The 13,946-nt window shown below is 35.6% G+C and overlaps 1 protein-coding gene across 6 annotated transcripts in view; it reads left to right on the top strand.

Annotated features, from left to right (window-relative positions):
- LOC124179816 (acetylcholine receptor subunit alpha-like) overlaps positions 1–13,946 on the top strand; it is a 131,413-nt gene that overhangs the window by 90,315 nt on the left and 27,152 nt on the right. For all 6 annotated transcript variants that reach the window (XM_046564580.1, XM_046564582.1, XM_046564581.1 and 3 more), the window contains 2 exons: positions 2,344–2,459; positions 6,544–6,712. In XM_046564580.1, coding sequence (XP_046420536.1) covers positions 2,344–2,459; positions 6,544–6,712 — 285 coding nt within the window. The remainder of the gene's footprint in view (positions 1–2,343; positions 2,460–6,543; positions 6,713–13,946) is intronic.

Genomic DNA, 13,946 nt, shown 5'->3' on the forward strand with positions numbered 1-13,946 from the left:
TGAATTCAATCAAGTGTTTCTCTCCCCCCAACTTTCTAACAAATTCTCCCGAAGAAACTGACTTTGTTCAACCTCGTGAAATAATATCAGCTAGTGTGCTGCATTGAATAGAGGAAAGAAACAAAATTGAAAATTTATCAATCACTGGCAATTTAGCAATTTGTTTGATTTTCGTGAAGGAATTAATTTTCAAATAAAAGAAACATTAAGTATCGTTTTTCAATACAAAGGAATGGAAAACGAACGTAGAAAAGATAACAAAAAAATTTTTTCCGAATAATTGGCACGTCGCATGTTTACCGAGGTTTATTTCTCACCGAACATCATTCACACGGAACCGACCAACAAGTCTCTGGTATATATTTACTCGGTTTGGCTCCTTGTCAATACATAAATACGTAGCTTTTTCCGCATCCTCGCGCACTTGAAACATGTATATTTGGCAATAAAACTCGGTCGCAGGTTTCTCACGTATCTACGTACATGGTAAGAAACGGGAAAGCGATTCGTTCCTCACATTGTCGAATACAGAAACAAAAAGAGAGAAGAGGAAAACGTTGTTTCTATTTTCTCTTGCGTCATTTCTTTTTGGTCTTTTTTCCTTCTCGTTTTTTTTTTTTTTTATTGGCGCGATCGAATTTCCAACGTATTCGAACTGCGGTTAAAAAAAAAAAAAAAAATAAAAAAACCAACGTTGCGATACGTGTTATCCTTTTTCATTTTTACGCATTTCTTTGATTTTCGCTGCTGCTTATTGTCACTTGTGATTTTCAGGTGTGAACTGATCACGAGAATCGCTTATATATTCTGTGTATAAATTTGTGTCGATGAGTGTTGAAGAGAAAACGAAAAAAAAAAAAAACTATGTGGTTTTAGCTAATATAGTACATGTAACACAAAAGTATTCATAGATTATCATCTTGCGTGATAACGATATACATATATATGTGCTTTATATATATATATATAATATACATATATATTTATAAAAAATAAATGTATTGCCTGTTGATTTCAATATGTGTGCTTCGGTTTTTGTTATATCATACGATGTATCATACGAAACTTTATTACGCTTTACATAAAAATCCGCGCAAACACAAACACACAAACACACACGCACATTATACGTACGAAAATAAATAGGAAGTGGTAAAAATTACACGCGGATGCATGTATTTATCGCCTATAGATTCAAGTGTGGATTTACGTACGCACGTATGTACGTTATCAAATTGACTACGTAATTACTCGCGGTACGTTGAGAATGAAAATTGGCAAATATCGTATTACGTCACTGGATCACTAATTATTACTACTATTATTATTATTATTATTATTATTATTATTTCTTGCGAATTTTTACGTGCATATTACCGCGTTTATTCGTCTTCGGTCTTCTCTTTCGTTCTTCGCAATTTCTGGTCTCCTGATCCATGAGGTCCGCCTCGGTCGCTCGGTCGAATCAATACCTTATGAGCTATATGTCCCCCCTGTTATCGCGTAAAGTATAAGTATTACGAGCATAAACGGGACTGTAAAAAAAAAGAAAAAAAAAAGAAACAAAAAAACTACATGCCTCAAGCTTATCGCCGCAACGAACTACCAGAAATACATGCATCGGTGTAAATTACTACAGTTGTAAATATCAATGGGCAGTATAAGCTTGGCTCGCGGCTATATCGAATTCGAAATCGTGCGGATATATTGCACGCAATTTGAAATCGTATTATAATCGTATAAAACTAGCTTTCATTCATGCTCATATCTAAGTATATATACACACACATATATACTTAGATATCAATATATATGCAATAATCTCGGGTATATCGGTCATTCTACATAGAGAGAAATTTCCAGTTACGGTTACAGGAAATAAAAACGATTTTTACATCCGCGTAAAAGGCAAAAATCTCACCTGTTTTACCATAATTTTTTCATCACCTGTACTCGTCCCGTTGTTTTCTTTTAAACGTAACAGCAATAATTTTACGTTAAGAAATTTTTTTTTTTTTTTTGTCTTCAACTTAAAAAGCTTGGGAAACCAAACGAACAGGTTCAACGTTGCGGTGATCATAAATTTTGCGTAGAAATTCGACAATGTTTGATATTTTTATTCAACGATGTATCGATATACGATCTCAACCGTAACGGATGAAATTTTTCTCAATGTGATTTCGACACGAAGGACGTAACTCGATTCATTCGGATCATCTACCATTTGTCGCACAATTGTCACACTCCTTTTTTTTTTTTTTCTTGGAACCTTCACCGAAACTCGAAACGAAATCATCGTTAACGCAATTATTCGTCTAATCATCGAATTGACTCGAATCCCAGGTGGACCTGAGGCACATGGACGAGAAATCTGGAAGCAACGTCGTCGAGGTTGGCGTCGATCTTTCCGAATTCTACATGTCTGTTGAATGGGATATACTCGAGGTTCCGGCGGTCAGGCAAGTATTAATTTCACAGAAATTTAGTGGTAGAGGAAATAATACACTGTATACGGATTATTGTTTAACGCACGGACAAACGGGGCTTCGGATTTCCGTACAGATTGTAATTACAGCTGCAGACACTCTGTGTGTACCTGAACACGATTTTCCACTATCGAGTGAAATTGTGAAATTCATCTAAACTATTCGTGTACAAAGCCTGCGAGCAGAGAAATTATAGAGGTATAATCTGATTGTGAAAACAAGTAACACTTTAACGAAGATTAATCCGTGAACAGCACTTTTATTTTAGATTGTTGTAACGAACGGTCTTCCGGATAAATTAATTGGAAAGCGTGTAAATTGAGAAAATGGCAAAAACTAAAAGTGCATTTTTCAAATGGATTATTTTAAAAGAGAATGGAAATAGTGGATTGAAAAAAAAAAATTTGAAACAACACTCTGAGACAGTATTTTTAGTCTTGATGGCATAATTGAATGATTAAATTATACATTTTGAAAATTGTGTGAATTATTTAAAATCAGTTGCAAATACATTTTGCGCGAGTATTGATTACAAACTTATGTTTAGAAAAACAAAACAAGGAGTTTCAAATAACCCCGATATTTCCAGAAAATGACACACTAATCAAGGCTGGATTTTCTTACAAATAATTTTACAATAATAGTTTTATCATGTCTAAATAGACGTTTTTTAATGATGTTTGGTTTTCTGTTTCCTAGCTTCTCTGTTTTTTTTTTTTTTTTTATGGTTGAGGCAGAAAAATGAAACATAAAATTCTATACAACTACAATCAAAAGTGTTTATTTATTCATTCATTAGATAATCAGTACTTCTGGTTGCTTAATTGTTTAAAAAGGAGTACAACATTGAAGTTATTAAGTTGAGACTGTCTTCCCACGGGTTTCTTATTTTGAAATTGTCTGTCGTTCTTTCTCACTACGATGACTGTTGCTATATTTTCTTGCAACCGTTGTAAAAATTTAACGCTCGTGAAACGATAAATTGAAGGTAAAGTCTTGTTTAACTAAAAAAATAGAGTAAACCTCACAAACTGATTTTGCGTTACAGTTATCAAAAAAGGATCGACGATAGCGCAAAATCGTAACGCGTACCTCGTTTTTCGTAATTCCAACAACATTCAAACAGTTTTTTTAACGATACCTGTTTTACTCAATTTTTGCTAGTTACTACAACGAATAAAAAATTTTGGAATAAAATTGGAAAATAATAAACCCTAACTAATAATTAGTTCTAAATTCATCCACGCATTTACATCACTGTATTTCAGTTCATCAGTTCATCCATTAATCGCATCGCGACGAACTTCTTTCCAAAAAATAAAAAAAAATAAAAAATCAACCGTTATTCATTGGAATTGTTCCAAACTGTTGGAAGGTTGAAAAAAAAAGAAAAAGAAACGAAAAGAAAGGAAAAACCTGTCGACTTAAAAGGTAATTCATCGCCGCGTATGATATTCGTTTAAATTTTTCATGTTCCTTGTATCGCATCGACTTCCCGTCAAAAAACCCCTCGATATAATGCGTTTTCAAGTATCATCACTCGAAGCACGTGTGGCATGTATCAAACTTATGTACGTATATGTATTGAGGAAGGTTTGATATACAGAGCGAAGGAGCGGGGTATCCTAGGCAAAAGGGTATAAGCTAGCAGGACGAAAGGAGGGTCCTTTCTCGGTGAATAAACGAGGCGTTGCCGCCTGGCAGGCACTCGCCCGAAGTGGTCCAGCGTGCAATAACATTCGTATTGATGCTGCGGCTTTCCAAGCGTCGCTTTTCTACCGCAAGCCCTCTCAGACCAGGGATCTAAGTAACTGTTTGACGTCCCTTTCGCACGACTCCATCCGAAGACGTAGAAAAACTCGCCTCAGCGCGAATTGCTCTTTTCATATTTTTCTTCGACCCCGTTTCCGGTGCGTAAGAAAAAAAAAAAAAAAGAAAGTACAGAAATATCGTTTTGAATAATACACCAAATTTACGAATATTTTATACGGGAAATTATCGCGCAAATTTTTCTACGCGATATATCAATTGGATCTGCAATCAGAGAAAATTCACGTAGTTACATAAATGTATGTAAAACTTTTTACAAAGCTACCTCTAAACATATATTTTTTTTTTGGGGGGGGGTTTACCGTCCAAAGTGTATTTTTCAAATTTTTCCAAGAGCATTTTTCAGATTACACGCACGTTTTTCTTATTTGCTTATTTTTTTTTGCCAATTCGATCACACCGAATAAAGTAAATTCCCGCAACGCTGCGCTTCTGATGAGAAATGCAAGACCCGGGTTAAAGGAGAGAATAAATTCCTGGGTCGTTAATCTGCGCGAAACTCGCTTCGCCCGATATGATAGTGGAAGAAGTTCTTCCGACGATTCTCTTTCAGGATCTCCATGTTCCGAGGCTTTGTCCGATTATCGACTTGTAACAACGAAGAATATATTACGCGTAAAGATTTGAGACTTAAGAGTATTTGAATTGAGATTCGGTCGTTAATTAAGCCCAAGTTTATCACTTCGAAAACTCCTGATTTAACTGGTTCGGTACCTAAAAAGTGAGATAATATTCTTCTTCTTAAACTTATACAATACCAGCGAACGGAATTTAATTTCACTCGTATTTGCAGCTACAGAAGCAGAAGCAAGCTTGGCGTTAAAATTTTTATCAACAAAGTAGAAATGCTTTCGATACAGTTTCGAGTGATTGAAACGATGGAAAATTCTCACACGAAATTCATCATCAATGTGAAACCTGAAGCTCGGTGTCACAGATCTCAGAAATATTTCCTGATCAAAGGAACGACGTGAAATAATTTTCAAATGAAAATTTTCAATAACGTATAATTTAATTTAATCAAACCCACGTCTTTAATTCGAAAGGGATACTTCAGACGCCTTTTCGAATAACAAAGAGCCACGAACTCCCGGCTCTGCGAGTTATTATTAATCAAACCAGGGTCTTATTTGCCGTCGAGATTCCGGCCTATATTTGCCAAAGACCAAACCGCAATCGGGTTACGATGCCGGCTAGGCGTGTGGCGATTGCGAATTGGTCAATCCTCAAACGTTGGCTGACTATCTTTTGACAAGGGTCGCCGGGAGTCCTGCAGGAACAGATGGGGTCCTCTGGTTTGCTCGCCCAAAGGACTTCGACCGAGCTAACGAAGGTCTGACAAAAAAAAAAAAAAAAACAAACTTCCCCTCGATGCCTCTCGGGGTTCGTTCCGTTACGAAACTCGCGATTGAGCTGTTTGAGAAATCGGCTCTTCGTAACTCGCAAAAAGCACGGTCAGATCGAAAAAGTGTCGAAAAACAAAGGTTCGACAATCTTATTCACGGTACAATGTACGCAACTTTTGATTATAAGGAAAAAAAGTTGTTCGTAATATAGGAAAACAAGATGGTCGTGAGACAGCCATTCAACTTCCGGTTTTCAAATATGCAGGATCCAATTTCATATAAAGAAAAAAAAATCTTAATGACCAGTTTGAATTGGTAACTGTACATTTCGGATTTGTGATCAACGATTTGAAAGCTCTCGGATACCGTGTTACGTGAAAATGTGACGATGTTTTTTTTTTATTTATTTTAAACCACTAGAACAGATCCACCATTATTTCTTTTTGAAATTTTGTTATTTAAATAATTCAGAACTTACCCAACCGATGACAGCCAAAACCCAGTCGGTTCTAAGTTAGAAAAAGCCGCGTCGATCGAGACAAAAACAACTTTTCACTTTCGGCATGATTACGATAGTTTCGTTTTTCGTTAAAAAAAAGAAAAATGCGCATTTAAAAATGGTGATTACCTGTTTCAAAAATTCAGATGCTTACATAATATTTAATTTCATTTCATTTCGCTTCCTAAACCAAATCTCGCCGTTATAATATTATATATTAATTATAACAATATAAGATTCGAGTATTTTTTTTTCTTTTTGGCACACACATCAGTTTTTCAACAACAGTTTTTCCCACCACAGTTTACGTCGTTCTTGTCTTTTTATTACCACACAGGTGTGTATATATATATGCCTCATTCTGCTTCTTCTTGTACCGCAGGAACGAAAAGTTTTACACTTGCTGCGACGAGCCGTACTTGGACATCACGTTCAACATAACGATGCGACGTAAAACCCTCTTCTACACCGTAAACATCATCATTCCCTGCATGGGGATATCCTTTCTCACCGTTCTAACATTCTACCTGCCGAGCGACAGCGGCGAAAAGGTGAGTCTTTGACTATGATTTTTTACCGTGATGTTTATGAAAGTTAAAGGTGAAAACTGCGCGTCTCACGTTTGAGGTATAAGATTTTGAAAAACATCTCGGTGTAATATCATTAGTGAAAAACACGAGCGAATATTGATCCTTCGATTCGACGACGATTAACGATTTTCACATATTTATGCGTACTGATTTTTATGCATATATTCCGTAATTATATTACTGTATACATTATTACACTGCCACAGAAAAAAAAAAAATCTCGCTTCACGAAATTATAGTTTACAACTTAACGTTGAACCTCGTGAAAGGAAATCGCTGTTAAAAATTTAAAAAAGTTGAACATTTTTTTTTTTTTTTTTCTTTTCAACTTACACAGGCACGTTTTATTTTTTTGCTCCTCTTCGTCTTCGCGTTGCTTGTTTTCACCTTCATTTAAACAAGGGTGAAGATACTTGAAACCCACGGGAGGTTATAATTACGCATCCAGATTTATCGTGATCTTTCACTTCTCCTTTCCCCGGTTCAAAACACCCACGTAAAAGACGCTTTCTTGTCGCGATTAAATTTTTCTACCGCAGTACGTCCCATCGGGAAAAATTATTGACGAAAAAAATCATCGTTGACCTTCTTTCGTTGTTGATTAAAATCGGCGTATTGTTGATTGTTGAGTTACGTTGGTAACGGACTTTCAGTAATTTTAACTCCAGTTCTTAAAGCAATTATTCATTTTGAACGGGGTTTGTTTTATTCAAAGGTATGCAGATACAGCTTCGTTCTCTTGTGCATTTTTTTGGTTTTCTTTTTCTTTTTTATCCGAATCAATTGATAAGAAACATTGTTATCGACAATGATATCAAACAATTCGTTCAGTGACCACGATATCTCAAAAACAACTTCATTTACATTTCACGCCAGATTCTGAGACGATATTCTTATGTTAGACAGTTTATTCTCTTTTCCACAATCCCATATCCTTCTAATCATCGTCATCCTTATATTTTCTATGACCATTAAGTGGAAAAAAAAGGTATTATAAATTTTTCAGGAAAAATCTCGGTTTGATTTCAAACGATCGCTACTTTATTAAAAAACAAAGGATAAAAAAAAAATTGTTTTAAAACCATCCGAATCGCGTGAATATATATATATATATATAAACAGTAAACGCACAAACAGTTGATTTATGTCACTGGAAACATTTCATCGAATAGTAAAATCGATACACCTATTCATTTATGTATAGGCAGCGGGGAAATGGGCGAAGCTTTTTTTTTTTCGCGCGAGCAGAACGAGCGTGTAAATTAATTACGGGTATTCAATTGTGCCGCAACAGCAAGAACGGGATTGAATAATACGCGTCGTGGCGAAGAGGCGGATTCGCCGCGTTGAATAACCGTCGAACGTAGTTTCGAGGGATGCATTTTTCGTGCGGGGAGAAGCCGAGAGCGTACGGGTTGCAGGAGAGAATTAATAAATATTCCACACCTGACCCCGGGGTTAAATTTAACCACCGAGATCGGCCTTGTAAAACTGAACTGGTGAAAATATAAAAGTGGAAGGTGCAACGAAGGGGGAAAAATCAATCGGTGCAGGAAAGTTCAGTCGATACTCAGTTCCGGAGAGAAGCTGTCGATCTATCAAGTTTCGAGTTCCGAATTTAGAGTTTAAAGCGAATCGCCTGAATACTGTCAGAAACATTTTGCATATGTGATTTTTTACCAGACTCGTCAAACTGAGGATTTACTAGATCGCGCATTTTTGGATGAAAAAAATTGATGAACGACGTTTTGAATCTTTTTGTGACGCTGATTATTGAAATGAAAATTATCGCTTTTCAAACAGCCTGTCAAACCGATTTTTTATACGATTATGCACGAAATAATTTTTCCGATTCATTTGACCTGAAAGAAGTTTAATTTACTCGTAGAAGTTGGAAATTGTTGCTCAATTTACAAATTAGTGAATATAATTTCATCGAGACAAAAAGACTAATTTTTACTAATTCTATGAAAGTATTAAGTATCGTTATTGTACAGCTTTCATTGACAGTGAAATTATTTTATAAAATCAATGAAATTCCGAACTAAATGAAATGATGTAATTTTGCAAATTGTGCAAGAATTACGCAGTGAATAGTTTTCATTTTTTCCTCCGCAGTGTTTGCGCGTACAAGGAATATAGATTTTTTCTTATTTATAAATAATGTAAGCCACTGAGGAATATAGATTTTTTCTTATTTATAAATAATGTAAGCCACTGAGACGTTTTTTTTCCTATCAATATATAAACTATACGGTGTGTATTGATTTTATAAAATATTTTATCCGGTGACAAAAAACAGAGAAAAACGAGGTTGATTCATTTTTATACACTGATTTCTGAATCAGGAGTTTCTACTTCTTCTTACGATTTGTAAGACAAACTGCAGCCACGCATGATCTGGAAGGGTGGCGATAAATTGGCATGAGCGTTAAATCTCCTGAAATTTTATTTTTATTTCGATGATGGAAAAACTGAAAATATCAATTTTCCATCACGGGAATTAGAAATGATTTCATGATGTGAGAAATTTAATTTTTTACATCGAGAAAAAAAAATAAAAAAACAATACAACGGAGATTGTCTTAATCTGACTTTTTTGTACATTATATATTTTTTTCAAATCGACTTGAATTCGAAGCGAATACAGAGTTGATAATTTTAAACTGAATTTGCGTTGCAGTTATCAAAAAAGGATCGACAGTAGCGCAAAATGATTACGCGTACCTCGTTTTTCCCAACAATATTCAAACAGTTTTTTCAACGATACCTGTTTTACACAATTTTTTCTAGTCATTGTAAAAAATGAAGTTTTTCTCAGTGTAACAAAAGTGGTAAAACGTCAGGGAAAAATCCGGAAACGTGGCGGAATTATTTCGTAAAAAATTTATGACCAGCCTGATTAAGAGCAACTCCTGCAGCTGCAGGGCACAATTTACCTCCTCTCCCAAAGCCCTCGACATCGACTCTAATTACCATCCGATTCCGTGCGCCCCGCTTTCTGCGGGTGGTACAGTTTAATCACCGTTTATAACTTTTCGAGTTATAAAGAGAGGCTGGTAATATTTTCCGTGGGGTGTAAGACGCACGTAATCGTTGCCCAAAGGCTGCAGCTCAACTGTCTGGGGGCGTTTTTTAATGCCTGCCAAACCACGCGCAGCGACTCGCAATAAATTTTATCGCGGGTCTCGCATTTTCCTCCCACCATTTCTCCCTTGTATATCTTACACTCATTCTATCGGGGATACGGCGTTGGAATAATGAAGTTGAAACACAAGATTAGGAGGGAAATTGGGCTTTTCAATTGGCCCGAACCGCCTGCTGATCAACCCGAACTTCGTCCCAGCAGAATAATTATACGCGCCTTTAACCCTTTCGGAACTGATTTTAATCTAGCGGTGGAAAACGCAAATTTTTTTTTTCCTCAACGTTTATCGATTCTTTATCTTTCACCTAAAATATTTTCTTTTGTTCAGAATTTTTTCAAGTCCGTATCAAAAGTTAGACGCGTATCCATTACAGTGGACACGTACATAAATGTTTCGAAAGTTTCAAACTTTGCATTAAGACGTCCCGAGTTTGTATATTTTTTATTCATGACTTTTGAAACTGTTCTAGAAACATGTTTCTTTTTTCTCTTTTTTCTTTTTTCATTACAGGCAAAAAATTGATTTCCAACAGTCTGTCAAATTAGGAACTTAGAGAACGAATATTAAACGCATCTTTTTTTTCTATTATTTCAAATGCAATTCTTGATTAGAAAACATAATCAAGTAAACGGTCTTCGATGTATTTTTTTTTTTTTTCTTTAATGTAGTTATTGGACATTTGATAAAACCGATCCTTTAAATACAAAATCTGACGAGCGAAACTTCTTTTATGAATTTTTGAAATGTATGATCACTGCAATGGAGAGCCGTTCTGAACGGATTAAGGATGTTGGTTTTCCAAAAATCGATACGTTTTATCAATTTTATAACGATTATGTGTGTACAATGAAATACATAACGTGTACAAGCACCATAAGCGATATTTAGAAAAAAAAAATAACCACGTATAACAAACCATTGTTTTGCAAAAATTTGCAAGGAAAGTAAAACGAGTGTGATTTTGTACCTTGGGTAAAAAAACGTTTTTTTACATTTAGGCTTTGATTTTGGAAGTTCTTTTCAGTTTGCGAGGTAATCGGAAATCGGAAACTTTTTTCCATATAAGAATATTGCTATTTTTATTCCTTTATCGCAACCTTTGCACGATTGTCATCATTGATATTTAAGCCGATGGTACGACAAGTGAATATTAAAAAATCCTAGGCAACCATTGTTAGAAAATTGTAATAGAGAAGAAAAATTTTGCAAATAATCAGTGTTACGTTTTTAATGTGTGCTATCACCTGGTCGAATAATGTTTTCAACCGCTGATCCTCAGGTATAAATTTGTTTAGGCATTAGACCATATTCTAACTTTTTTTCATTCGGTATTCGAATAGTTGACGAACAAAAAGAATTTGGTCATAATCTTTCTCTTTTCTAATTGCCCAAAAATCATAACTCACATGGCGGATTGTAAAACAACAAATGACGTCACCCGTGCTATGATATAACTGTAAATTGAATTCAATCGCATATAACAATCGAAATTGAAACTTTTGGGAACAAAGAAAAAAGACTGGTATGATTATTTCAACTTGCTTCGTCGAACGCACGTATTTTCATTCGAAAATAAATTTTAGGACGAAGACTGATTTGTCTGTGTCAGGTTTAATTTAATTTAGTTTATTATAATTTAATTTCTTGCTACGGCTTATTTTTTTCTTGGGTTATTTTTGCACGGGTTATTAACGTCGGTCACAAATTTTTCCGCTAATACCGTAAGAATGTGGATATATTCATACCGAAATACATTCGAGAACACAATGAAAAACGTCCTCGCCTGACAATCACCGGTCTTATCTATGGGATAACTCGGAGGGATTTTCGGCGCCCCCTTTTGAAGAGAGACTTATCGAGGGTGGAGGATAACGTATTGCCACATATACGTGCGAATTCTTCGACACACATAAACGAAAGCCTCGGATTAATAATAAGGGAATATGCTTCCGGCTGCAGGGCTCTCATTACGAAGGCAATAAATAATCGCATTGTTGAAAACTGTTGTAGAATCTTCGACATTGTTTTTTCTTCTTTATTCAAAACTTCATCAATCTCTATCACTAATCATTTTCACCCCTGCAAGATTTCGACGAGCGAAAATAGTAGTAAACCATTGTTGTTTTTACAATTCAACATTGCTAATCGGATTAGCGATAAATTTCACCCGCATATTGTTGATTACAGAAAATGATGTGAGAAAAGAGAGAATTTTTCAAAGTTTAACTTTGTTTATTTGAGAAAGGAATTTTTGAAGCGCTTTTTTACCGGTCAGTGCCGTCCTGAAAATAGCCAGAAATATTTTCCTTGCTCGAGGAGGGTCCGCGGAATTACATATATATAAAAAGCAAGAGAAACACGAACGTGTACAGAGGGGTCGACATCCATTTGTGAACCCATAACAAGTCGGCTGACTACGTTGGCAAGAGGTCGTAAAGCTTTCAGAGGGAAAAGGTGGACATCTGACATCGGATCAAAGTCGCGTCGTCTCGCCTCGTATTTTCAAATATTCTCTCGAATAACACGGGTCAACAAAAAGAAATATTTTTTCTACGGGATTATATTTAAATCGATACATTTTGATTCTGTGCGTCGAATGATAATCAAAATCTTCATTCGTTACTTGGAAAATTTAATTTGGTCTTTTTTACGTTGACAAATAAATGTTGAAGTTTTTTGATTGATAGTGTGTAAGCAGAAGGTGGCAGCAAGTCGAAATAAAAAGCACACTTTATCTAGTGAAATTATCTTTTCTTTGATTAGGTAAGTGAAAGAAATCAAAATTTAATATCTAGAACACAAGCTTAAAATTCTTGTTGACCGGTGTAATTATTCGGACGTTAGCTTATTCATTGGGGTGTTTCGTTTTGAAGTAGGATTTTTTTTTTGTCTTATTTCGAAAGAATATCTTAGCCGGAGGATATCTATAAAACCGAATTTTCAATAATCGATCTTGGAATTTGAAGTCTTTCCAAATAAATAACAGAAAGAAAGGTGTAATTTTTTGTTTGTACTTTTTTTTACAATTGTTATTACTCAGTCGTATTTGATGAGACGGGCTTGATCCCTAGAATATTTTATACAGAATTAAACTGCTCCCTTTATTTGTTTGTATAAATTTATGCTGCAGTTGTAACAAAAATAAAAAAATTGGGTACGAAAAACGTCAGAATATGAATATTCACATAAAATTGACAGTCGAGGCTCGATTATGTTCTTCAAACCGTTTGGGTGGTCCACATTGTTGAATTGACGCAACTTTTGTAATTAGGAGTTCAATTCTCGCCGAAATTCATTCGGGATCAAATCCCCATCATTAAATACGGTTGAGAGGTAAGTATTTGGAAAAAAACTGATATTCTTACCATGTTATTTTAAAACATTGGTCTCACCAAAAACCGATAAGACTTTTCATCAATTCCATTATGAGTACTAATAAAATACCGGGAGCGAGAATAAACATGCTACTTTAATACAAAACACCCTATAAATGTAAATAGAAAACGGCGAAATCGAAATCCCGCAGAAATCCGCTCCTTGACCGTTTCTGGTCATCCCACCGTGTGCCACCAGTTTATTTGACGCGACATTTCGGTATTGGGAGTTTCAGCTTGTTCTCGCTGTCTCTCTATTCTTCTCTCTATCTATCTATCTGTCTATCTATCTCTCTATACATTGGTCTACATTTCTATCTATCTATTTATGTCTCCTTTTCTCTCTTTTTTATTACAGAGTCCGCGGAACTTTTCAGCTGTTGAATTGGTAAAATGCCATGCTTCTTCTCCTCTGCTCTCGTAACTTGTTCGCAGGTGGAGCTGTCGAGGATGGAATGTCAAAGTGGTTAGCTATTTACAGGCCGCTATTACGCGCCACAAGGTTTTACACTCGCCAAGGGAGACTTTCCGTATCACGGCTGCAATCACGCCGCGCCGGTCCAATCCGATCCGGGGATATAGAGGGCCGACTAATCGACCGCGAGACTAATTCTCACTACGGAATTCACGTGGTTGAAATAGTATTTTTCCCCGCGTAACGTCGTATTATTA

This window comes from Neodiprion fabricii, chromosome 4, assembly GCF_021155785.1.
Source record: "Neodiprion fabricii isolate iyNeoFabr1 chromosome 4, iyNeoFabr1.1, whole genome shotgun sequence".
NCBI classification, from domain to species: Eukaryota; Metazoa; Arthropoda; class Insecta; order Hymenoptera; family Diprionidae; genus Neodiprion; species Neodiprion fabricii.